The following is a 26,569-nucleotide window of genomic DNA, read 5'->3' on the forward strand; positions in this document are numbered from 1 at the left end:
GTTGGACAATATTTCCAGCAGGATTAACTATTGGAAGTTACTCACAAAGGTACTTTTTCAAAAGGCAACTGGACTGTTCCTCAGGAAGACTTTTAACTTCTCATCCAAGAAGCTTCCTCAGTTCTGGTAGGATGGTGGGGGCGATGGAAGGATTAGTTCTGACAGGATGGGGGGCAGAGTTGGAAGGATGATATTTCTTTACTGTCATCTGGTCATTAGCACTCTCCTTAAGAGGTCTTGAGACCCCTTGGGGGTTTATCTGTGCCTCAAGAGTGGCCTCAAGAGTTCTCAGGGACATTGACTGATCATAGTCCTGTATGGTTGGAATTAATTGCTGAGAAGGAGGAGAGAAGATCTTGGAGGTTGAATGAGAATTTATTTAGATATGAGGTGAATGTACAGAAACTTAGAGAATATTTAAAGGAATTTTTTATTTTAAATATGTCTAAGGGAACTCCAATGGCAATGGTTTGGGATGCCAGTAAGGCTTATATGCGTGGGGTTTTGATTCAAATGAATAATGTTTATAGGCGAAAACAAATGCAAAAACGTAAAGAATTGGAGGATGAGATTAAAATAAAAGAAAAAGCATTAATTATGAATCCTTTGGATAAGAATGTAAAGGCTTCCATAAATTTGCTTAAAGCACAATTTAATATGTTAATAGCTGATCAGGTTGCAACTAATTTACGTTACATGAAACATAATACATTTTGTAATGCAAATAAAGCGGGCAGGTGGTTGGCTTATCAATTAAGGAAGAAACAGAGGTTGAGAATTATAGATAAAATAAATTATAATGGTAAAGTGGTTTTTCAGAAAGAATTGATTAAAAAATCTTTTTTAGATTTTTATACAAAATTATATATGGGTCAGAAGGTACAGAGTTTGGATATAGATAAGTATTTACAAGATGCTCATTTTCCTAAATTAACAAATGATCAAAGAGATGAGATCAATGGATTGATTACTTCACAGGAAATTATTATGGCAATTAAACAGTTAAAAGTTGGTAAAGCACCTGGTACTGATGGATTGACATCAATTTATTATAAAACTTTAAGTGAGGAGATGATAGAGCCTTTAAAGGAACTTTTTAATAGTATATTATTGGGTTTAGAGATACCTCCATCTTGGAGAAGGGCTTTTATATCCTTGATTCCAAAAGAGGATCAAGATCTTACCTTACCTAAAAAATTATAGACCTATATCTCTTTTGAATATAGATTATAAAATTTTTTCAAAAATTTTAGCAAATAGACTTATGATTGTATTGAATCAAGTGATACATACTGATCAAACAGGTTTTATAACTGGGAGATATATGAAGAATAATGTTAGACAAATTATTAATTTAATAGAATATTTGGATAAAAATAATCAGATTCCTGCAGGTTTGATTTTTTTAGATGCTGAGAAAGCTTTTGATCAGTTAAATTGGCAATTTATGTTAAGGTTGGTTGAAGAGATGAATTTTGGGGATAAAATTTTGCAAGCTCTTAGAGGTATTTATCAAAAACAATTGGCGCAACTTATAATTAATGGAGGTTTATCTGAGGTTTTTCAGATCGGAAAGGGTACAAGACAGGGATGTCCACTGTCCCCTTTGTTGTTTGTTTTAACCTTAGAAATTTTGTTGATTAAAATTCGTGAATCATCTAAAATAAAGGGAATAACGATTAATAAGAAAGATTACAAATTAAGAGCTTTTGCTGATGACTTGGTTGTTACTTTGTCTCAACCAACCTATTCGGTATTGGAATTGTTACAGATTATAAATCAGTATGGGCAAGTTTCTGGTTTTAAAGTTAATAATAATAAGACTAAAATATTATCTAAAAATATATCTAATTCGGATAAGGAGATTTTAGTTAATTTGACAGGTTTTGAAATTGTAAAAAAAGTAAAATATTTGGGGGTTTATATAACTGCTTCTAATGTAAAATTGTATAAAAACAATTATGAAATGTTATGGCTTAAAATGCAGAAGGATTTGAATGATTGGAAAAAATTGCAATTATCTTTGTTAGGGAGAATTGCTGCAGTTAAAATGAATGTTCTGCCAAAATTTCTTTTTTTGTTTCAAATGATACCTATCTTAAAGAAAGAGGTAAATTTAGAAGAATGGCAGAAGGGTATTAATAGATTCCTCTGGGTTGGGAAAAAAACCAAGAGTTAAGCTTAAAATTATACAAGATGTTCGAGAGAGAGGAGGACTCAAGGTGCTGAATTTGAAATTGTATTATGATGCGGTGGTCTTAACGTTGATTAGTGATTGGGTTAACTTAACAAATTCAAATATACTTTTTCTGGAGGGATGGGATTTATTATTTGGATGGCATGCATATTTAATTTATAATAAAAAGGTGAATAGGGTTTTTAAGTCCCATGTTTTAAGAATTGCTTTATTGCAGATCTGGAAGAAATATTATAGATTAAATTTTAGAATACCGTTGTGGGGAATTCCTGGGCATGCAATAGAGGGGATAAGGAAAGGAGTGAAAATGGATAGGATTTCTTACAAACAATTGCTTAAGTTGGAAGGGTATAATTGGCAATTAAAATCTATGGAGGAATTAACGCAAGAAAATACTATTTATTCTTGGTTCCAGTATAGGCAATTATTAGAAAGATGGAGTATAGATCAAAAAGTGGGTTTTACTACGGAAGATATGAATTTGATGAAACAAATTAAAGATCAAAGTCGATCTCATATAAAAAGAGTTTATAATGTTTTAGTGGAATTGGATTCAGAAACAGAATTAGTTAAAGATTGTATGGTTAAATGGGCTCAAAATTTTGAAGAACCAATTTTATTAGATACATGGGAGATAATTTGGGTGAGGAATGTTAAGTTCACCCAAGCTCAAAATCTACGAGAAAATTTTTATAAAATGTTTGATAGGTGGCACCTTGATCCACAAAAGTTGTCTCGTATGTATCCGAATGTACAGCCCAAATGTTGGAGATGTGGCTGTTTGGATGCAACGTACTATCATATTTGGTGGTCATGTAGAAATATAAAGGCTTTTTGGATTAAGATTTGGTGGAACATTCAGAAGATTTTTAATAGAAGAATAAAATTTACACCACAATTATTTTTGTTAGGTATTATTGAAGACTGTGATGGCAAAGAGATTACTTTAATGTTGAACTTTATTATGGCGGCAAGGTTATTGATTGGGCAATATTGGAAGAAAGATTCTTTGCCTACTCTAGAGGAATGGTTTCTTAAAGTTTCTTATTTATCAGAAATGGCAAAAATTTCGGCTTATCTGAAAGACCATTCACAAGAGACATATAACTCTGTGTGGAAAAGATGGGTAAATTTTGTACAGAATAAATATGGGATTAGAAAGTATTATTTAGCTTTTGAATAATTTATAGTTTAATGTGGCTATGGTTGGATTTGTTGTTTCTATGTATTGGAGTTAAAGTACTTTTAATTTTTTGGATGTATGTATAGTTGATTGATGTTCATTTAATTTGTATATTTTTTTTGTTTTTTTTTTAACCCTGTATTCAGCTCTGGGAAGGAGGGGGGAGGGTTATGGGGGTGGGAGGGGGGGAGGTATTTTATTGTAAAAAGTTTATAAAATTTTCAATAAAAAAAAGAGTTCTCAGGGAGAGTGCTAACAACCAAAGTGTTGCAAAGAAATATGATCCTTCGAACCCCCCCCCCCATCCTTTCAGAACTAATCCTTCCATCACTCCCACCATCCTGCCAGAACTGAGGAAGCTTCTTGGATGAGAAGTGATACGCCTTCCTCAAAGAAAAAATAGTCCAGTTGCATTTTGAAAAAGCCCCTCTGAGACAACTGGATGACTGAGAATCTCCACAGACATTGGAAGTTACAATTTCAGCATGTCAGGAGGACAACCAATTAGGGCAGCATTTTTCAAACTTGGAAATTTCAAGACGTGTAGACTTCAACTTCCAGTATTCATGCTGGACAGGGAATTCTGGGAGTTGAAGTCCATATATCTTAAAATTGCCAAGTTTGAAAAATACCTGATATGGGGAAGGAGTTGTATTTATTTCAAAGATTCCCTTTTTAAAATTTACTTAACTGACATAGAGAACTCACTACTAAATAGACTTCTTTCTGCAGCTCAAGGGTAAATACATTTTTAATTGAGACACATTTAGAATATATTGACCACACTTGTTGGTGCAGTCACAGTTGGTCACTTATTTTCCTAAGCATTACAGATTACATTATATTTTCTGTCAGTAATGAGATATTTGCCCCTGAACTTTTTGATAATATTATTGTATCTTTTCTGCCATTATGAGACTAATATGTAGTGGTGTTCAGGAGTGTCACGATGTTGGTTGCAACTGTGTGACAGACATTTTTTTGCACGGTTGCAGATGCCCCTATCATTGTGCTCATTTTGTCCCAACAGTATGAACAAAAAAGAAACTTAACTTTTTATGAAAGATTTCAAATATTTTCATTTCTATAAACCTTTGAGTGGGCTTTCAGCCTATTGATTCAGAATTATGTATTAGATTGGTTTACTCAATCATGGAATAAACGTATGGAATAAACTTATGAAATACACACATTTTGGCTTTATATAATATACACAATAGATGACTAATCTCAGTCCCTCCCTTTCTGGAGCAGAGACATTTTTAAGACTTTTAGTCTTCTCTGCCATAAGCCATGGTTTGCAATCATTAATGGTTACATTTATGCAGTGTCATAAACCCAAAGAAAGAAACCATGTGATTCCTTAGCATAACTAAGAAACTGAGCTAAAATTAACTTCATTAAACAATAATCTACATGATGTCTTTTTTTTTCAGAGCCGAGTTGATGTGTATACATCATATGTCCCAGCTAGTACATCTGTGCAAAATATGATTCATTGGAAACAGGTAGATATCCTAAAGTAAATTGCTATGCTGGGAAGGCATAATATGTTGTGCTTTAAGAAATTGTAGGATAAGTAAATGGCTTTTCTTGAGAGTTCTAAGTTATTATTCTTTTTGATAATACCCAACTGATATTTCAATCCTGAGCTGTCCACGTTATGCTATCTCGGTTCTGTCCCAGTGTCTGAAATCTGTACTGATCTAGATAGGGAGAAAAAGAGTCAGATTTGAGACAATACTGAATGGCGGTGAATATTTGGCTTCTCCAGTTCTGGGGTTTTCCCATCTTTAGTTTTGAATGGGAGAACATTTCCCCATTCATGACTGGTCCACAATTTGAGGGTTTATTTTATTTATTTATTTATGAGACTTATATACCGCTTTAAGTGCAAGCACTCTCTAAGCGGTGTACACCAGTAAGCAATGTATATATATATTTACATTGCTCCCAACAATCTGGGTCCTCATTTGATCTCCATCTCTTGCTCAAAGAAGGCCTTTGCACAGATTTATCTAGTTTGCCAATCATGCCTGTGGATGAATTGGAAGACTCTTAGCAATTACTCAGATCCTAATCACCTCACCAATGGATTACTGCAATGTACTCCAAATGGGGCTGCCCTTGAAAACCACCTGGAAGTTATAGTTGCTTCAGAATATGGTGAAACAGACAGCATATTGCAATATGCCAAGCTGACAACATTGCTCTGTGAGCTGCATTGGTTACCAGTTAGTCTCTGGGGGCAATTCAAGATCCTGATTACTACCTTAAAAGCCCTTCATGGCATTGGGCCTAATATTTGACCTCTCTCCAATAGTGTGTTTGTCTTGTATGACACAGTAGCTTTAGGTCCCTTCAGTTAAACAGTATTATCTACTTAGAACCTAGGGAATTTGCCTTCTCTGTCACAGTATCTTCCCTCTGGAATAGCCTCCCTGCTTCCCCAAGAGCCCTTTGTGGCTCCCTGATGACATTAGAAAAGTCACTAAAAACTTGGTTATTCTCCCAGGCTTTGGGACAAGCTGTTGGTTGAGTTTGTTTAATATAGAAAATTGGATATTGGATGCATGTAACCAATTCCTTTATTTTTTTTTGTATTGCTCTTCCTTTTTTAAAAAACAAACAAACAAACATGCAAATGTCCCAGAATCATTTGAAATAGGCAGCTTCTAAATTGTATAAATATATAAATAAATCAGTCAGTCCCTAGTCAAAATTTGCATGAAGATTGTATCAGGAAAGGCCTCTTCTTTCAGTTTCCTCATGTTCCTTAACTTAAGTTAATGTTGTTAACATATTGGTCTTTTTTTTTTTTTTTTTTTTTTGCTAATGACAATATACAGTACAGGGAATTGCTTGAAAGGCCAATAAGCATATTAAGAGAAGATGATCATCATCAGCAACTGCAGGGAGTGATCAAAAGAGGTGGGATGGCAGATGCAGTGTTATGATACAAGTTCTGCCCATCTTATGAATAACTTGAAGTAGTTATTATTACTGATATTGTATTTTATGTTTTTATTACACTATCTGTTGATGAACATACAAAAAGGAATGCCTTGCCTACCATCTTGCCTATTTCAACTCCCCTTCATCCCAAAGATCCTGCTGCCAATTGAGATTACAGGTCATTTTGCAACTTGCCTTGTTTAGCAACCACTCAGCTACGATGAGTATGAAAAAGTAACTTTATAAGCAATCCCTGCAGCCCTTGTAAAGCAAAGGAAAGCTGGAGTAAGATCATAAACATGGATTCATTTAGCGACTGCTTCACTCAACAACCAGGTTGGCGGTCCCAATTGTGATCCCTTAATGAAGACTACCTTTAAATATAGAATCTGTGTTCATCTTGTGACATTCTAGCTCTTCATTTCTACTGAAAAAACGAATACATTCATTTGAGATTTCTTTATATTTGCAGGCCATCAATAGTGGTAAACTTCAGGCTTACAACTATGGAAGGTTTGGAAATAAATTTCATTATGAACAGGTAAGGCTTTTTCCAGCAGATAGTTGTTTCAATATGGTACAATAATGATATGTATTGGACATTAGGTCAGCTTCTCCAAGCGTCTAGTTCCCGTGTGATTTTATGCTCTCCTTTCTGTTTGGAAGCTGAGTCAAGTTATTATTATGTAACCAGAATTGCATCAAAGGAGTTTCATCCCCAGTGCTTGAAGCTCAGTAGATCTACAGTATTGGGCTGTTTGAGAATAGCCTTATCCTGGCTTTTGGCTACTGCGCACACAACCAGCCTCATCCAGGAATTCAGCCATTGATGCAACCAAGAACAATTCCTCCTTCCCTCCCTCGCTCCCTTTTTCAGTCTCTGTGAAAATGCACATAAAGTGAACTAAAAACAGATAAGTGGAGAGGAAAAGTAAAAGTACTGGTTGGTTCACAAATTTTGGCACAATGAAATAGACCCCAGGTCAAATCCCAAGGGCTTTTCTTCATTGGCCCAACCCCAGTAACTCATGCCTTTGATTGAACATGTTCCATGTGAAGCTGCCTTTGAAGACAACTTGGAGGCTACAGCTGGTAGCCTGCCAGTTTAGAATGGCATCTCTATTGAATTCATAGCACTGAAAGTATTCTTCTGGGCCTGCTTCAGAGAGGTGGTGAAGGCCCTAAATTATATAGTACCAGGCTATCTCAGGCAAACCTTTGTCAGAACTGAATTTGCTTGGTTCAGTCATCGAGAACAAGCTACCTGCAAACTCCATCCCTCTGTGAGGTTTGTGGGGTGTGGGTTAGACTTCTTGTATTGACTGTTCCTTTTGAATATTCTCCTGTGTGAAGCCCCCTCCCCTCACTGCAATTCCATACACATGTTAGAGCAGTTTTATTCCAACATGCTTTTAGTCCTGGATGATTGACAGAATGTCTCTGTCACAGGTTTTCTCTGGACTTTTAATTTTTATCATACTGTTTTTAGGTAGCATTATTTTGTTTGATGTTGTCTATTGGCATTGGGGCATGTTATAAGTACTATAAAATGAATGAATGAAGGAAGGAATGAGCAAATGAATAAGTAGGTAAATAAATGCAATAGATACAATGGGAATGGCCTTAAGAAGTATGGATAGTTATAATATAAGGCAGGGGTGTCAAACTGCCAGCCCGTGGGCCAGTTGCATCATATAGAGGCCACACCCACCTCAGCTCCGGCAATGCAAAAAAAGTCGCGATACATTGTGACACGTCATGTGACGCAGCGAGTTTGACACCCATGATATAAGGTTTAAGACTGAAAGTGGATTATGCAAAATTGTACCTTGAAATTCTGCCTTATGCATGTATGCATCAGAAAACCAAATAGGCCTTAAGATAACAGACTTTCCCAAATGTCTTTAAGTATTGTTGCACACACACACACATGCACGCACGCACACACACAAACAAAACCATGCATTGAATTTGAATTTGGAAAAAGGTACCTTTCGCCATTTTGTACCCATCTGGAGCTTTTCAGAGTATACCTCCTTTATATATCATGAGTATCTTTAACATAAAACATAATCGACAGAAGGAAAATGGTGAAATATGAAGGTAGGTCAACCAGGAAAAGTCTTTTGAGACTCAGTAATATGGGTGGAAGCATTGCATCCTGAATTAAAATAAGAAAATGCTCCTTGGAAGGAATGTCAGTACATAGCATTCTACAGAACTCATTAATGAATACTCGAGAATTCAACTCCATTTTCTTTCTTTTACCTTTTTGCAAAGTTGGACACAATTTGGCTAATAATATCTTTGTCTGAGTCTGAGAAGTAGGACTATATCACATTTCCTTTTTCATTTTTTAAAAACAGGATTTGCCTCCTGAATACAATATATCAGCTATGACTGTACCAACAGCAATTTGGAATGGTGGAAATGATTGGCTTTCTGACCCTGATGATGTTAATCAATTAATCCCCCAAATTCAAAACCTTATTTCCCACAAATTTATTCCTCAATGGAACCATCTGGATTTTATGTATGGTATAGATGCACCTGATCAATTGTATTGTGAAATATTGGACTTACTACAGAGGAATCCTTGAGAAATGTTTGTCAGTAATGATAAGAAGTTCATTTGTTGTTTGTTTTCTATTGATTTTTCCATTTTTAATAAACTTTCAGATTACATACAAAATGAAAGACCATCCTGCGAATTCATACTCTTATCTCTATTAACTTGTTTTCTGTACATGTCAAGTCATCTAACTTGGATGCATAAATTATTCTATTTACACATTACTCAGAGTTTACTTCATCTTTACAATGGCTCCTAAACTACTTTTCTTTCAAACTCTGAGTGGGATGAATACACAGAAATCGTATCCCTAATGGAGAAAATGCAGTATAGCCAACCTTACAGCCGTGGTAGAATGCAGTGTTGCAGGTTACTTCTGCTGACTGCCAGCTGCCAGCAGTTCAGTAGTTCGATCATGACCACCTCAAGGTTGACTCAGCCTTCCATCCTTCCGAGGTTGGTAAAATAAGGACCCAGTTTGTTGGGGGCCATATGCTGAGTCTGTAAACCGCTTAGAGAGGGCTGTAAAGCCAGTATAAAAGTCTAAGTGCTATTGCTATTATTTACACATCTTGTCCTGTTTGTGTTGGAAGCACCTTTTAAGGTGCTTCTGGGCTGAAAGGATTAGCTGATGACATCACTGTTGCCTGCGGGATGCCTGGTTGGGGTTCCTTTCATGTGATTCCAAATAATATACTGTAACATTCCCAAATACTTAAAAGGTAAAACAAAACACGCTGATGCACTAGAACAGACTTCCCTGCCTTGATCACATGTGTTCGAGAGACTGCAATTCTTAGAACTAACATGGTTACCTACTAAACCCAATGAGAGCCAGTTTGGTCTAGTGGTTAAGGCACCAGGCTAGAAAGTAGGAGAGCATGAATTCAAGTCCTGCTTTAGCCATAAAAGCTAGCTGGTTGAACTTGGGCCAATCACTCTGTCCCAGCCCAGCCCACTTCACCGGTTGTTGTAGGGAAAATACGAGGAAGAAGCATTAGGCATGTTTGCTGCCTTGAGTTATTTGTAAAAATAATAAAGATGGGATACAAATAAATAACTGAAATTTAGTCAAGGAGATCTGAGTGGTCAGCCACAAAAATTAATATTTGGCCTATTGTTGCTCTTTTTCTCTTCTTTTGTCCTCTGTCTATAATTCTAAAGCTCTCTGAATAAGAGTAGAACGTGACATAAATTATATGATCCTGAAATTGTTTTCAAAGCAAATCAACTTAGAAAAAATGAACATTAATTCAACCATTACAAATTCACCTATTAAATTAACTATAATACAATTAAAACATTGTTAGAAGAATTCAAGAGACTATTTGTATCCGAATTGAATTGTATTGAATAAGAAGGAGACGTCATTGATTTCTGTTCTCAGGAAAATGGAGTGGCTCATACTGGTGAGGGACAAAGCAGAAAGTGCAGATATGCTGCCTTATACGTTACTATAATAAAAGGAACCTGTTTGATAGGGACGTCTTCCTATTGGATTGGGTTGGAAGACATCAGCCAACAGGGTGTAAATATGATCAAATAGCTGCTACACTCAGCAGATTGCTACAGCTGGAAAGTGTCTACGGTTTATAAAGGGAGGTTCTCAAACTTGTTAGTGAGAAGAAAACATACCATTTAGGAGAGGACATTGGTAACTGATCTGTATCTCATCAGGAATATTGTGTGCTGGGTTTGAAATGAGAAGAATGAAAGAAAAGAAAGCAACATTAATGTAAGTTCTATCTTTCATCATGCCAATCAAAACATGTTTTTCAAAATGCTTATTGATGAAATGGAATTTTCATATCTAAAATGATCCATGTCTAATGGATTAATGTTTGGATCTATGGCTGCTGGATGAATTTTGGGGAAGGATTTTATTTAATTACTGATATTTATCTCATGGAATTCCTTCTCCTCCCCTCCCATCCCAGTCTTTCCCAGTTTAACTTTAATCCATATTCATACAAGAGAATTATTCTGTATCAAAACATTTTGAATTTAATAACATTAAATATGAATTTAAAGATTAAATGAGACACATATAAATGTACATTTACCACGAATTTTTAAGAAATGTTATTTTAAATCTCACGTGGATAATTTGTCTTTGTTTTATTTTACATTTGAAGAAATAATGTACAAAGAAACAGATGTTTCTCTATAACTATGGCACAATATGGCACAATATAGAATTATGTCCTGCAATTTTCATTCAAGAAAATGATTCTCTTTGGAAAATAAAAAATTACACTTTGATAGTTTAGGACAAAGTGCTCTTTAGGCCAAAGACAGTTATGATAAAATATTTTTGATCACTTTTGGTAATATTGTAACTTTTGAATAGTTGCTACATTTTTTGATCAAATGCATTTGACTAATGCTGAGGTTAAAGCTATATGATTGTGCCTATATGATTTTTTAAAGTAGGTTTTAGTTTGAGTAGGAAATTCCTTCCTTCCTTCCTTCCTTCCTTCCTTCCTTCCTTCCTTCCTTCCTTCCTTCCTTCCTTCCTTTTTCTACTTTCTCTAGCTATCTCTGGTTTACATATTTAAGTTTTAAAGCTATTTTGAAAAAACTAAGATTATAATTCCAGTTAATATATATTTTAAATTTTGTTTTTATTTATTTTTAAAAGTGCCACCTTTATTACTGTTTATAAATGAATTTTATTACTTTATTACTGTTATTGTTATAAATAAATAAGTCAAGGAGGCAAACATAATACTTGTTCCTTTTATTGTCTCCACAACAACAGCCCTGGGCTGAGAGAAAGAATGTCTGGCTCAAAATCATCCAGCTGGTTTTCATGTCTAAGGCAGAACTAGAACTCATAGTCCTGATTTTAGCCTGGTGTCTTAACCTCCAGATTAAATGAACTAGGATATATAATTATCCATCAAAATAAGCAGAGCAAAGCAGCTGATTTGAAAATTTGGAAATCCTTTCAGAAAATCTAACCCATCACATAAAGAAAGAGAGATCTAATGATATAGTGCCAAGCTTTTTCCTGAGGCGCCATTTGCATATTGAAAAAAGAAATATATAATTGTTTAAAGACAGGTATCCCCAGTTTTTAATTACAGTAATCTTTATTTCACTGGAGGCAGTAAGTTAACATTAACAAGTGGATTAAATTCAAGTTTATTTTTCATTAATCCAGGCATGTCAAACTCGCAATGTCACATGACGTCACGTGACGTATTGCGACTTTTCCCCCATTGCTGGCACGGTTTTGCGGGCGCGATTTTGGCGTGACATATCTGGCCCACAGGACGGCAGTTTGACATGCCTGCATTAATTATAGAATCTGACCTTCATTTGCTACTGGAAAAAAATGAAAAAGATGAAGTTAGGAAGATTTATCATTAGGGAGCTTTCTGGAAGATTATTAGTGATTGTATCTGTTACGTATTGATGTGAATTACTTGAAAACTGTTTGAAACGGTCAAACAGTTGTGCCTGTTTAAACTCCAGACTGTCTGTCTACATGCTTGTTAGCTTGTGTTTAAGCGGAAAATACTGCTTTAATTCTATTGGCCGCCACCTAGTGGTGATATGTATAAATAGAGGTTAAGAGGCAGTTAGTGCTGCTTCTGTGTTAACTTAATAAATGGGTTGTTGTTTGCACCAATTGCCTCGTCAATGCCTCACCGATCTCGAAACATAACAGTATCTATATTTTTTGGGAATTAAAAGCTCACATAAATGTCAACATAAATCCCATCATTGAAAAAGTAGAAGTGGCTGATGCTGGGATAATCGGCAACAAACATTTTACAACGGTTGGCTTATTATGTTCTACACAAGAATTTGGTTTGAAACTCCTGTGCACCTTGTATGCTCAGGGTATAGAGTCATATCACAATGTTTGAGTCTTTCAAATTCATCCAGAGATGCCACATGAAGGAGACTCAAGGAGACTCAAGCTGGGTTCCTCCTGGCATTGGTAAAAAGAAACCTTCTTTCTTCTCAATGAAATTGACTGTAGTCTTCATGTTCTTCCAAACAAGAAGCAGTTGGACATCAAGTTGGGCAGCACAGAGCATCTTCATTTCCTTTCCCTCTATCAAGTGCACAGTGGAGAACAAGGGGGCTATTTAGGGTTCAGTGTATCCAATTAGCTCCATGCAATTTTGTCCCTGGAGTGATGTGTTATCTGAAAAGTTTCCTTTATCAGATTATTTTTACCAAATGCATTTTATGTCTTACACTGTACATCAATATGATTTTCTATATATAAAATGATTGCAGAACATTCTATATTTACAGTCTACCAATAATGCTGTAGTCATTATTATGCTTATATGTATACTTAATGATGTATATTTAAATTATGTTTCTTTATTTTCTCTCCCCTCTCTTGCAATATCTTAACTGAATTATATTTAAAGTCATGCCTATACTACAATGGATGATTGTTTTACATTTCATTCATTCATTCATTCATTCATTCATTCATTCATTTCCTGTTTTATCATTTTTTATAAATAACTCAAGGCAACACATCCAACACACCTTCCTCCTTCTATTTGCCCAGCAATAACAACCCTGTGAGGTGAGTTGGGCTGAGAGAGAATGTAAGTGGCTCAAAGTCACCCAATTTGCTTTCATGGCTAAGGTGGGACTTGAATTCACAGTTTTTGCTTTCTAGCTTGGTGCCTTACCCACTAGACCAACTGGCCCTCTCATTATATGTTCTGATTGTGTGAGTATCCATAAATCTGCTTAATAGATACATATCTTCCTCCATTGGTAATTACTCCATTGTTCTATAGATGTTTCACCATGTGGATGCTGATGGCTATGATAACCACACAAGGAATTTTGAATTCAGAAGAGGTGAATGGCAAAACATTTATGAATCCTGAATCATTTATGAATATAGTAAGTTGAGCTCTTAGAATATTAATCAGTACCCATCCTACCCATCCTGCTCCTACTCCCCTGTCTTAAACATTGTCCTTGTCAAGTTCGAAGCATGTTTATGCTGTTGCGACCATTATTGCTTCTCTGCTTGCCAACATTCTTGGAGGGAGGGAAGGGGAAACTGGAATGCAGGCTCCAGATATCAAGAAGTCAGCCCGTGGGAACCAAGGACACTTCACTAAGTGTCTGCCTAATCCCAAGACATGTTCTCATAACAATATTGTAACAACCAATTGGACAATGTGAACTGCATGAATGGGAAAAGGAAATATTCTATACTTTTACTATAAGGTTGGGGGAGGGGGTATTTAATCATAGCTGTTTTTTGTTTTCATATGTGCCAAAATGATGCAGTCAATATTGTTTTGCATTAAAAGATTGGATCATCTCAAGATGCTTGCTTGGTTGGGCTCCATTCGCTTTTCAGCCTTCGCCACGTGTTTGTGGGACAAAATAAAAGTTCCATCAGACAAAAGTTCCATCTCACGAGATCTCGCAAGAAGTTAGAAAGTCTGATGGAACTTTTTTTTTTACTGATAGTCCCACAAACACGTGGCGAAGGCTGAGAAGCAAATGGAGAAACAGAATGCAGCTGAAAGGCAGGTTAGTAAAAAAAAACCTCTTCGGGGAGGTGAGGGCATCTGGGCGGGGGCGGCAACCTTACCCTGCATGGTGGCAGGAGGGTTAAAGGCGGGAGCAGGGGTCCAGGAGGAACTGCAGAAAGCAGGCGGAGGGGAGGCAGGGCAGATTGTGGGCACCGCTCCTCGTCTCCTCCGCACTGCCACCGCTGCTGCTTTGGCCAAAGCAACCCAGCTGTTGCTGCTGCCGCTGCATCTCCACCTGGCTCTGCCGCTGCCATGCTGCTGCCTGCTCTGGCCCCGGGCAGCGCCTCTGCCCTGTGCAGTTGTCCCTCTCGGCCTGTGATCGACCTCCACCCCAGCGACACCCCACAGTCCTGCCCAGTTCTGCTCCAGCCCCAGGCAGTGCCTATGTCCTGCAAGGCTGCCTCGCTCACGCCCACGATCGGCCTCTGCACCACCTCCACCCTGCAGTCCTGCCTGACTCTGCTCCGGCCTTGGGCAGCACCTCTGCCCTACACGGCTACCTTGCTCACACCCGTGATCGGCCTCCATGCTGCTGCTGCCGCTGCAGTCCCACCCAGCTCCACTCCGGCCCTGGGCAGTGCCTCTGCCCTGCGCAGCTGCATTGCTCATGCCCATAATTGGCCTCCACATCACCACCACTGCCATAGTCCCACCCGGCTCCACTCCAGCCCCAGGCAGCAACTCTGCCCCGCACAGCTGCCTTGCTCACACCTTCAATCAGTCTCTGCACTGCCGCAGTCCTGCCCGGCTCTGCTCCAGCCCCTGGCAGTGCCTCTGCCCTGCGCGGCTGCTCCGTTCACACCTGCTCTGAGCCCACGATCAGTCTCCATGTCTCCGCTGCCACTGCAGGATGGTGCAGAAGTCGCACAACGGGAGTGTGTATATGGGCAGTTCAGGCGAGAAGAAGGTGGGCTTTGTAAGGCTGGACCCCAGCAGTCCCGAGTCCTCCCGTGACAGGGCCCTGCTGATCACTGGCTCTGAGATTGGCAGTGGCAGTGGCAAACATGGCTCGATTCTCAGCAAGCCCTGTTTGCTTCCTCCTGCCCAATGTCGCTGCTATGAGTCTACGTAACAAGATGGGCGGAGGTAAGGAACCAGGTAGGGTGATGAGAGAAGGGCAGTCTGCGAAGGTTAGGTCCGACACACTTGGGGCTGCTGCCTCACTTTCTGTGCTGTGCTGGAGCTAGGCTGGACTGGGCCTAGCTGCTTCTTCCCCTGTGGACATCGGGAATGCCCACCCTGCCTACCCCTCATCCCAGGGCAGCTGCTACCATCCTGCGCTCTCCAGCCTATCGCCGGCCAGCTGGTGCACTGAGCTCGAGCCTCGGGCAGATGGAGGCTGGAGGGAAGCGAGAGCCACAGCTGCTCAACTCCTCCACCTGAGGACACGTGCGGGGAGAGGTGCTGCCTGACTCGGTAAGCCGCGATCTGCCCGCAGAAGGAGGAGGAGGATGGAGGAGGAGGGCTGGCTGGGTACAGGCACAGTGCTGCCCACAAGGAGTAATATGACCAGCCCCAGCCTGGAGGGGGGGAGAGGCCAAGGGAGCCTGAAGGGAGGCATCTCAGCATGCCCGGCTGGCTAGCGACAGGCTGGAGAATGCTGGACAGTGGCAGCTCCCCCGAGATGAGGGGTAGGTGGGGTGGGTGCTCCTGATGTCCATGGGGGGAGAATCGGTATGGAGGGTCCATGCCCAGCCCAGTCCAGCCTAGCCATGGCACGGCAAGCGAGGCAGCAGCCTCACGTGTGTCCCTTGCCAGGCAAGCAGAACCGCGGCATTTGTGGAAGAAGAGTGCAGGCAGGCAGTGGAAGGTACGAGGAGCCCCAATCTCAGCACAGACCCTCCCACTCTCCTCCTCCCCCCCTTGGAAGAGCTGCGGGGCTCAGGAGCCTCCCCCATGTTCCCCCACCTTCCCAAGGAAAGAAAACCATCGCGAGACACTCTTCTGTTTTAACTTTTTTTCCTTGTCACTTCTTGGAGTTTTCTTCCTGCTTTCGTGAGATGGCAGCATTTGGGAGGGGGTGTAACTGCCCCCTCCCCCCCAAGCCATCAGCTGAGCAAGATGCTTTCCTGCCCACTGCCTCACCTGCCAGAGACCCCCTGGATCTCCCCCAACCCTGCCTGGCCCCCACAGGCATCCCTCCCCAACATCAAGCTGGCCATGCCCACCCTAGCCATGCCCACCCAGTCTGCCATGACCACCGTAGCCATGCCCACCCAGCAGGCCACATTCACCCGGCAATACATAAGTGGGTTTTGGGTTGCAGTTTGGGCACTGGGTCTCTAAAAGATTTGCCACCACTGCTCTAGATCACCTTAAATCTTCTGCTTCATGTTAAATATTCTTGGTTAAGCATAGTCTTATTGTCTGAGGAGTTAGCAATACTTGAGTGCTTCTGAGCCTTGAAGTTAATCCAGGTTTGGAGGACAAATTACTAGGCAGACTAAGAAGTCATAAAGCATCTCAGAAGAAGGCAATAATAAATTTCTTCTTAATTGCTGCCAGGATTATATGTAGGTTATGGCCAAAAAAGTCAAGAAGGCAGTCACAAAAGTGGTTCAACATCTGCTATGCAAGATACATAAAAAAACTAGTTTGATCACAGTTGTGGCCATCATGAAAGATAATTGAAAAATAAAAAGGATAAGTATAGAAAGTGGCACATAACTAAGTCAGAATATCAGCAAATAACCCGAGCCTCTAAAGATGAAGTGAGGAAAGCTAAGGCTCAAAATGAACTAAGGCTTGCAACCAAAGTCAAAAATAACAAAAAAAGCTTCTTTCAACATGTAAAAAATAAGAAAAAAGTGAAGGAAATGATTGGTCCATTAGGGGGTGAAAGTGGCAAGAAGATGACAAGCAACAGGGAGAAAGCAGAACTATTTAGCACTTTTTTGCATCTGTTTTCACACAAAGGGAAAAAACAGACCAACCTATCAAAAATAGTGCCATAAAAAACAGAATAGAAACACAAGTTAAGATAGGCAAGAAAATAGTAAGTGAGCTCCTGTCCAGCCTAGACGAGTTCAAATCACCAGGACCAGATGGATTATACCCCAAGATTCTCAAGGAGCTGGCAGATGTGATCTCAGAACCACTGACCTATATTTTTCAAAGATCCTGAAGCACTGGGGAACTACCAGAAAAGAGCTGATGTTCAAAAAAGGAAAAAAAAAATGGATCCAGGAAATTACAATGCCTTGGTAAGACCACACTTGGAATACTGCATCCAGTTTTGGTCACCACGATGATTAGGGGACTGGAGGCTAAAACATATAAGGAACGGTTGCTGGAATTGGGTATGTCTAGTTCAGGGGTAGGCAACCTCAGCTCTTTTATGACTCATGGACTTCAACTCCCAGAATTCCTGAGCCAGCCATGCTGAGGGGAAAGAGAGAGGTTTCCAAGCTGAGCCATGCTGGCTCAGGAATTCTGGGAGTTGAAGTCCATGAGACATAAAAGAGCCAAGGTTGCCTACCCCGGTCTAGTTTAATGAAGAGAAGGATGACGGGGGGACATAATAGCAGTGTTCCAATATCTAAGGGGCTGCCACAAAGAAGAGAGAGTCAAGCTATTTTCCAAAGCGTCTGAACACAAGACAAGAAGCAACAGATGGAAATTAATCAAGGAGAGAAGCAACCTAGAACCAAGGAGAAACTTCCTAACAGTTAGAACAATTAACCAGTGGAACAACCTGCCTCCAGAAGTGGTGAATGCTCCAACACTAGAAGTTTTTAAGAAGAGCCATTTGTCTGAAATAGTATAGGGTTTGCTGCCTGAGCAGGGGGTTGGACTAGATGACCTACAAAGTCCCTTCCAACTTTATTATTGTTGTTGTTGTTGTTACTATTATTATTATTATCTTGACTTTTTACCCCAGACTATTTTACCTCAAGTGTTGACAAGAAAATTCTATATATCCATAGATTCACCAGCAGTTGATCTTGACTCAATAACATCGGCACTTTTTTACATTTTTTAGTTTTCCCCCTCATCAATTCAGCCATGATTTAGATTTATTCCTCATCAATTCAGTAATGATTTAAGTATTTTTCTCATGTAATCATTTCTCAGATAATTTCCGGGTTGCCCCACATACCGTATGTGCAGGGCCACACTCATTACATCACAATCTATTCTACATTATTGATTTGTCTTTCAATTTTTACAGAGCGAGAGAATCAGATATTGGGGATTATGTTGTGAAGAATATGAGGTCCTTACAGAAGATGGCTATTACCTAAGTGTGAACAGAATTCTGGGAGGTAAAAAAAAAAAGCAGAAACCGAAATATAGGTTGTGAGTACTTCTTGGGAAATAATCAGGACAGTGGTGTTTATTCATATAAAAAAGAAAACCCTTCATGTGTGCCTTGAAGAAAAACAGTATCAAAATGTCACTTTCCATCCAACATGGTTTTATGCAGTTCTGATTCTATGAACCTTATTATTAAGAATCTGACTTAAGAAGTTCTTTCTTTTTCAGGCAATAAGTCTGCTATATTATTAATGCATGGACTACTTATGGAAGGTAGTGTGTGGATATCAAATTTACCCCACCAGAGCCTGGGCTTCATACTAGCAGATGGTGGGTATGATGTATGGATTGGAAATGTCAGAGGAAACTCCTGGTCTAGAAGTCACAAGCATCTTTCAATTAATGAAACAGAATTTTGGAATTTTAGGTTAGTATTTAAAATGTAGCTCTTACTCAAGCAGGTTATCAGTCAATTGGTTATTCAACCAATTAATCAATTCAACGGTCAGTTAAAGGATGTCAAGCGCAAAAAATCAGGCATTCAGGCAGTTCAAATAATTATAGGCTTATTGCATACTAAAGCTCTCTAAGAGAATCTGAATTACCCTGACAGTCAAAGCAAATAGGCGGTAGATAAGAATCAATGAAATTCAGGGTGGGCTGGACTTAGATCTCTTCTGGGCGCAAAAGGACTCAAAACTGATGACGGGTTTGAGCCTTCCCTTGGGCTCAGCCTAGTTGTCTCCTGCAATAAATCTATTGAGACAGAAAAGGAGCGTTTCTACAAGAAATTGTCCTTTTCTGACCTAGTGCCTGCTTTCCATTAGTTTTCCAAAAGGCAGATCAGTTTCTAATTGCCCTCTGGAATTTACAGCAAGTTATTGAGTAATCCCCCGCAAAAAAATCATATTGGTGTTTAATGGAATGTGGAGCAAATGTCCCATCTTACTTTCTTGATTTGGGCTAACAGGACACAATACCAAATGTCATACTCTATGTCTAATCCCGTTCAAAAGTTCTGTGATCAGTTGTGTTGAAATCTCTTGAAAGGTCTAGAACACTTTCATTTTCTAGTGTTAGGTAGCTGTATCACTACCATGTCCCAGCCAAAAGCTTATTGAATATGGAACCAGATATTCTGGATGATTGCCATCTTCTTACTCAATAATTCCAGGAAATACATCTTTGAAACTGGATAGATTGGCTGAATCTAAGGGATAATTTTATGTAGGGACCTTAACTGCTCCTTTAGCCATCAAGAAACAAGTATTTGAAATCTTAGTATACTCTTGTTTGTTTCCATGGCTGACATCAATGAAGCAGTGACAAGCTTTTGGGTTGAATGGTGTGGTATAGAAAACCAGATTATGTTCATTCAGCCCAAAAGTTCTTCACTGCTTTATTCATCCTTTTCAATGGGTTAATCATGGTTTAATCAGATAGGAGAAACAAGAGTCAAGGAAGCCTGTAAATCTTCTTACATTCTGTTACATACTATTGCGATTGCTAATTTATAATTTTATTTAAACTTGTTTAGTTGCAGTTAGCAATTAGCTGACCTAAAAAGCATTTCTATCTCCTCTTTATCCAGATTGATTTGTTGTTTGCATATTCTGTTGGTTAAATATGCTTGTTAATGATTTGCAAGGGGGACAACCGTAGAACATGATTGGATGCATTGATAGATAGTTTTTCTCCAAGATGATCTATGTTCAAGTCTCCCAATATGCACCAATTGCTGCTGTAATTGCTTTTCTTCTCTTTCTTTCCACCTTTCCGAGAATTAAAGACTTCTCCAGATCTTTGCATATGTGTCCAAAATGATATACTTTGAGTCTGTGCCTCAGGGGAGAATTCTGGGTTGAGAGTTATATTTATATTTTACACGGCATCTTTACATTTGCAGTTTCCATGAAATGGGCATTTATGATCTTACTGCCATGACAGAGTTTATTCTACAGAAAACTGGACAGCAGAAAATTTTTTATGCTGGTCATGCTTTGGGATCCACAATAGGTAGGTCATGATTTGCTATTCCTTTTTACAGGAAGATTTTCCTGCTTTTGGTGATACCTGTAAAATCAGTAACCAATTTTAGAGAAAAAACTTGTTGCCAGATATATACTATCCGCTAATTTGGTGTCAGAGATATTGATCCAGTGTTCAAATTACTTCTGTCTGCTTGCCTCATCCTAGCAATGATCAAATTGTTTAACTATCAATACCATATGTGTGCATTTTTCCCATCCTGAGCTGTCTAACATGCCTGGCTGAAGAATTCTGGGAGTTGAAGTCCACAAGTCATAAAAGGGCCAAGTTTGAAGACCCCTGCTCTACAGCCTAAAGCATAAAGTTCATTTTTTTCCCTGAGAAAAGAGCCAACCCCTAGTTGACAGGCTTTATTTGATTCATATTTGCCTTCTTTCCTCTTTCCTGAGTTTTTCTCCAGATAACTCATGATGACTGTGTCTTTGCCCAGCCAGTACCACTTTTAATTCATGGTTGTTAATCCCATAGTATCTCTCAACATTTAGAAAATTATTTTTACTAAAGCCAGCTGGAATCCCTGTTTAGATCATAAGATAAGATAACCTTTATTGTCATTTTTTTACTGTGAGCACAACGGCACACATCAAAAATGAAATTTAGTTGCCCGCTCTCAAAGTGAAACACATATATGAAACACACCTAAAACATGCTATATACAACATATGTATAGACCAGGGGTCAGCAACCATAAACACTCAAAGAGCCACTTGGACCCATTTCCCACAGAAAACACTGGGAGCCGTAAAACTCATGTGCGTGTGCACGCACTAGGGGAGGCTTGATTGAAGAGTTTAATTAAAAAGAAATAGAGGGTGCTGTGCATGAGTTCTCTCTCTCTCTCTCTTCCTCACTCCGATCTTCTGCTCACCTGGCAAGCTGGCTTCACGCTGTTCTCCAACAAGCTGACACACATTCTTATTGGACTGGCTCTCTCCTGCCCTTCCTTCTTCCTGCAAAGACGCAGCCAAGGCAGGAGCCACGCCCAATAAGCTTGTCACCTGTCGGAGAGCAGTGTGAAGCCTCTCTCTTTTTTACACACACACACACACACACACATAGAGAGAGAGAGAGAGAGAGAGAGAGAGAGAGAAAGAAGGAGAGAGAGAGAGAAGGGAAGCACAAGTGCCTCTCTCTGTCTCTGTCCCTCTCTCTCTGCAAATGGTAGAGGAGGCTGGAAGCTGCAGGAGAAGGCTCAAAGAGCCATATGCAGCTCCAGAGCCGCGGGTTGCTGATCTGTGGTATAGACCCACACCCTTATACATAACAAATACATATTAAATACTGTCTTGAATATATAATGGAAGGAGGAGGCTTGAGAGTTCACAAGGTTAATGCTGTATGAAATGAAACTATGGCTGAACCTGGATGTTCTGCTGCGGATACAATAAAGATTCCTCCCAGAAGGTAACAAGGGAAACAGGTCATGAAGAGGATGTGTAGTGTCCCAGATAATCTTACGGACCTTAATCAAGCAGCGCTTCTGTGCTATGTCCTGGATGGGAGGGAGGGAACTGCCAATGATCTTTTTGGCCATTCTCACCACTCTCTCCACCACCTTCCTTGTCATGTCACACTTCTGATGACATCAAAGTCAGAATGAAAAGTTGAAGTCTCCTTCCCTACCCTCATTGAATCCCGAGATGAATTCCTGAATTGAGGGTAGAAGAAGTAATACATGAATGATTCATATTATATATGAATGAGTTAAACATATATTCTATTGGCACATATGTCAGACATGAGAGGTTTCTATGAGGTGATACGATGGGGTTACAAAAACAATAGTGTGAAATAACAAAAAAAGCATTTCATGGACATAGTTATTTTCAAGAAAGTTAATTTTATGAACCTATCTTATATTGGCCTTGTTTTCCAAAGTCTATGCTCATCTCCTGGTATCTTTTCCCAGGTTTACCAATATTCCTTGGCTTTCTACATATTTTCATGGCTGAGCCTGCACTATTTATGGTTTCCCAAATATGTAGGAAAGAAATCCAGGCAGGGAGATGTTTTGCAATAACCAATGCCTTATTTTTCTCCTCCATTTAGAAGAATATCAAGTTCAGTGAATAATCTTGAGCATTGTCTTTTAGCACAGGTCAGAGTATTATTGTGAAGTTAAAACTACCCTGTGTTCTCTCTAAAAACAATTAAAAATATGGTATAAACATATAAGCAATGGTCAATTCATAACCTAAGCCAAGGGATTATAAACTTTGTTGACATCAACCTAGGCAGTTGATGGTTTCAACCATAAATAACTTTATAAAAAACCTAACTGTTGTCTTTGACATATTACGTGAGGTAGTCCTATGAAGTCCACATACAGGGTTCAATGGACCTTTTTCCATTTTTGCCTGTAAATACAGAATTACTTTTCTCTGCATTTAAAATGGTGCTAAAATAAAAATGTTTTGTGTTTTCCCAGTTTATGTTGCACTTTCTGCCCTTCCACACCTGGCTGAGAAAATAAAACTGTTTTTTGCCTTGGGTCCTGCATACACATTGCAGCAAGCCATAAGTCCCATATTACAAATAGGACGTTTTCCAGAAGTGTTAATCAAGGTATGTGCATCAAAGCTGAACCTGTTATAATAATAATAATAACAACAACAACAACAACATAATACCCCAGACTTAACAAATGTCGATAAGAAAGGCAAAAAAGTCTGGATAGTGGACGTGGCAGTGCCTGGAGACAGCAGAATAGACGAGAAAGAACTGGAGAAGATAACAAAATACAAAGACCTACAAATAGAAATAGAAAGACTGTGGCAAAAGCAAGCAAGGGTAGTACCAATAGTCATAGGCTCCTTGGGTGCAATCCCAAAACAACTGGAGCACTACTTGAACACCATTGGCATTGACAAATTCGCTATTAGTCAATTGCAAAAGGCGGCCTTACTAGGAACTGCTTCCATCCTGCGACGATATCTGTAATACCATCAAACATCCACATCTGCCTATCCCAGGTCCTGGGTAAGGACTCGATAAGTAGACAAAATGCCAAATCTAGTCTGAACATCTAGCTGACTGTGCGATGATCCATAATAAAGTTAGAAGGGACCTTGGAGGTCATCGAGTCCAACCCCCTGCTCAGGCAGGAAACCCTATACCAGTTCAGACAAATAGCTGTCCAGTCTCTTCTTAAAAACTTCCAGTGTTGGAGCATTCACCGCTTCTGGAGGCAGGTTGTTCCATTGGTTAATTGTTCTAACCATCAGGAAGTTTCTCCTTAGTTTTAAGTTGCTTCTCTCCTTGATCAGTTTTCATCCGTTGCTTCTCATCCTGCCTTCAGGCGCCTTGGAGAATAGCTTGACTCCCTTTTCTTTGTGAGCAAAGCCTTGGAAGTCTTCACTAGGGACTTGAGGTTAGGAAAGACTTTCAAGAGCAGAAATTGAGTACTTACCACTTTGCTGACATTAATAGTTTTAGATATCTTTCCACTGTTGTAATTTTATATATAATTTAAATTTCATATAATTTTAGTGTTTACATTATAATTTCATATAGGCTGTATCCTGGATCTCAATTATTAGATGCTAGTTAGGTTATTTTACAAATGTATTTTAACTCTGTCTTAAATTTTAATACAATAGAAGTAGTCCTCAACATGACCAAAATTAATCTCAAAAGACAGTTGTTAAATGAGTTTTATCCCATTTTACAACCTTTCTTGCTGCAATTGTTAAGTGAATCACTGCACTACGTCAACCCTCAGCCATGTAAACTTATTGGTTGATTTCAGCTTGTTGGGAAACATGGAAGCAGGAAAGGTGGGATTCCAAAGATGCTTTTTCATGAGGCAACTGGATTGTCTTGTTTTTCTTTGAAGATGTTTCACTTCTCATCCAAGAAACTTCTCCACCTCTGACTGGATGGTGGGAAATGGAAGGATTTATATTCCATTCCCCACCATCCAGTCAGAGCTGAAGGATTTATATTCCTTCCTGGAAGGATTTATATTCCATTCCCCACCATCCAGTCAGAGCTGAAGAAGCTTCTTGGATGAGAAGTGAAACGTCTTCAAAGAAAAACAAGAAAGTCCAGTTGCCTCGTGAAAAAACATCTTTGGGATAACTATGATATAGATGACTGAGAATCTCCATAGACAAGAAAGATGGGATATGATTCAAACAAATAAATAAGCAAGAATTTATTTTACTGATTATATATTAATTGGCATGGTTTGATCTACAATAACAAGTACCCATTTGTTTACAGTCTTGTCCCAAAATGTGCATTTTAATGTATGGAACTGGGACTAGAATAACACAATAATAGAATTGGAAGGGACCTTGGAGGTCTTCTAGTCCAACCACCTGCTCAAGCAAGAAACCCTGTTCCACTTCAGATAAATTGTTATCCAAACTCTTCTTAAAAACTTCTAGTGTTGGAACACCCACCACTTCAGTAGCCAAGCCATTCTGCTGATTAATTGTTCTAACTGTCAGGAAATTTCTCTTCAGTTCTAGGTTAGTTCTCTCCTTGATTAGTTTCCATCCATTGCTTCTCTTTTTGCCTTCAGAATGAGAGCCAGTTTGATATAGTGGTTAAGGCACCAAACTGGAAACAGAGATACGTGTTGTAATTTTGGCTCATGCTCAAAGACAGCTGGTAACCTTGGGCCAGTCCCTCTTTCTCAATCCTGGAAAGGAGGCAATGGCAACCCACTTGCAAAATCTTGCCAGGAAAACTGCAAGGACTTCTCCAAGTCAAAATTCACTTTAAGGAACAATAACAGAAATCACTAGAATTGCCAGCGGGAGATTCTTATCCTGGGATATGAATTCCAGACTTTGAAAGGAGATGAAAAATTTAAGAGATTTGCAAAACTGTAATGAACACTGCACTGCATTAATCTGGAGTGGGCGTATCAGGTCTTATAATACAGACCCAATACCAATCTTTAATTACCTGTACTAATAAGAAGAAAGAAAGAAGAAAGAACAACTTTCAGACCTGCCTCATTTTGGCACTCGCAGTAATATTTGTAAACTTTGCAATGCAAATTCTTCTCTGCACTTTTTAGAAAGATACTCTGATTTTATTCTAAGATGCAGGAGCATTTGAAGGCATCAGGGGGTTAAAGTTTGTCTCCAATCCAGTTTTTTTTAAATTTTATTATTTTATTTTCATTACAATCATAAGAAAAAAAATTCAGATACATAACAAGTTAAAATACAACACACAAATTCCGGCATTGCTCACCCATTTCCCCCCAAACCGCATCCCCCTCTCATCTTTTCACTTCCCCCTTCCTTCTTCTTCCTCACTCTCCTCCTCTCCTCCCTCTCTCCTCCATCTTTCTACTTGCTTATCCCTCTCCTCTTCTTCTCAATCGGATGCGGTCTAGGGGAAAATGCCCGAGCAATCCTCTATCACCAAAAAAAGAAAAAAAAATCTTAAAAATATAAAACTATTCCTACTTATCTGAACTATTGAACATACTACCCATACTCTCCCCTCCACCACCCCCACCCCCTTCTCTCCCCAGCTTCCCAGAGCTCGGTACAGGGTTACACACACACACACACACACACACACACACACACACACACACACACAAACTAAACATAATCAACTTAAATTTACTACTTATACAATAACCAAAATCATAATAACCCTTAACTCTCTGCAAACTTCAATTTATAATTTAATAAAAATCCATTATTCATAAAATAAATGAAACTTTGTTGTTCCATACTTCTGAATATATTCTATCCATCTTCTCCATACAGAAACATATCTCTTTTGTGAATGGTCCTTTAAATAAGCAGAAATTTTAGCCATTTCTGCTAAATTAGAAACCTTGAATA

General features: G+C 39.0%; 1 protein-coding gene across 13 annotated transcripts in view; it reads left to right on the forward strand.

The window, feature by feature from the left end:
- The window catches only part of LOC120296794 (lipase member K-like), a 66,787-nt gene that overhangs the window by 24,625 nt on the left and 15,593 nt on the right, over window positions 1–26,569 (forward strand). For 4 of the 13 annotated variants that reach the window (XM_039318777.1, XM_039318772.1, XM_039318773.1 and 1 more), the window contains 3 exons: window positions 4,817–4,888; window positions 6,808–6,876; window positions 8,702–9,065. In XM_039318777.1, the coding sequence (XP_039174711.1) occupies window positions 4,817–4,888; window positions 6,808–6,876; window positions 8,702–8,935 (375 nt within the window). In that variant the 3' untranslated portion in view covers window positions 8,936–9,065. Of the gene's footprint in view, window positions 1–71; window positions 127–4,816; window positions 4,889–6,807; window positions 6,877–8,701; window positions 9,068–10,584; window positions 10,643–13,688; window positions 13,901–18,615; window positions 18,710–18,929; window positions 19,129–20,607; window positions 20,718–23,178; window positions 23,316–26,569 lie in introns of those variants that run through there. The other 9 variants (XM_039318771.1, XM_039318774.1, XM_039318780.1 and 6 more) reach the window with 7 other exon arrangements.

The sequence above is a fragment of the Crotalus tigris genome, unplaced genomic scaffold (genome assembly GCF_016545835.1).
Source record: "Crotalus tigris isolate CLP2741 ecotype Arizona unplaced genomic scaffold, ASM1654583v1 scf7180000021533.416912, whole genome shotgun sequence".
In the NCBI taxonomy this organism is placed as follows: Eukaryota; Metazoa; Chordata; class Lepidosauria; order Squamata; family Viperidae; genus Crotalus; species Crotalus tigris.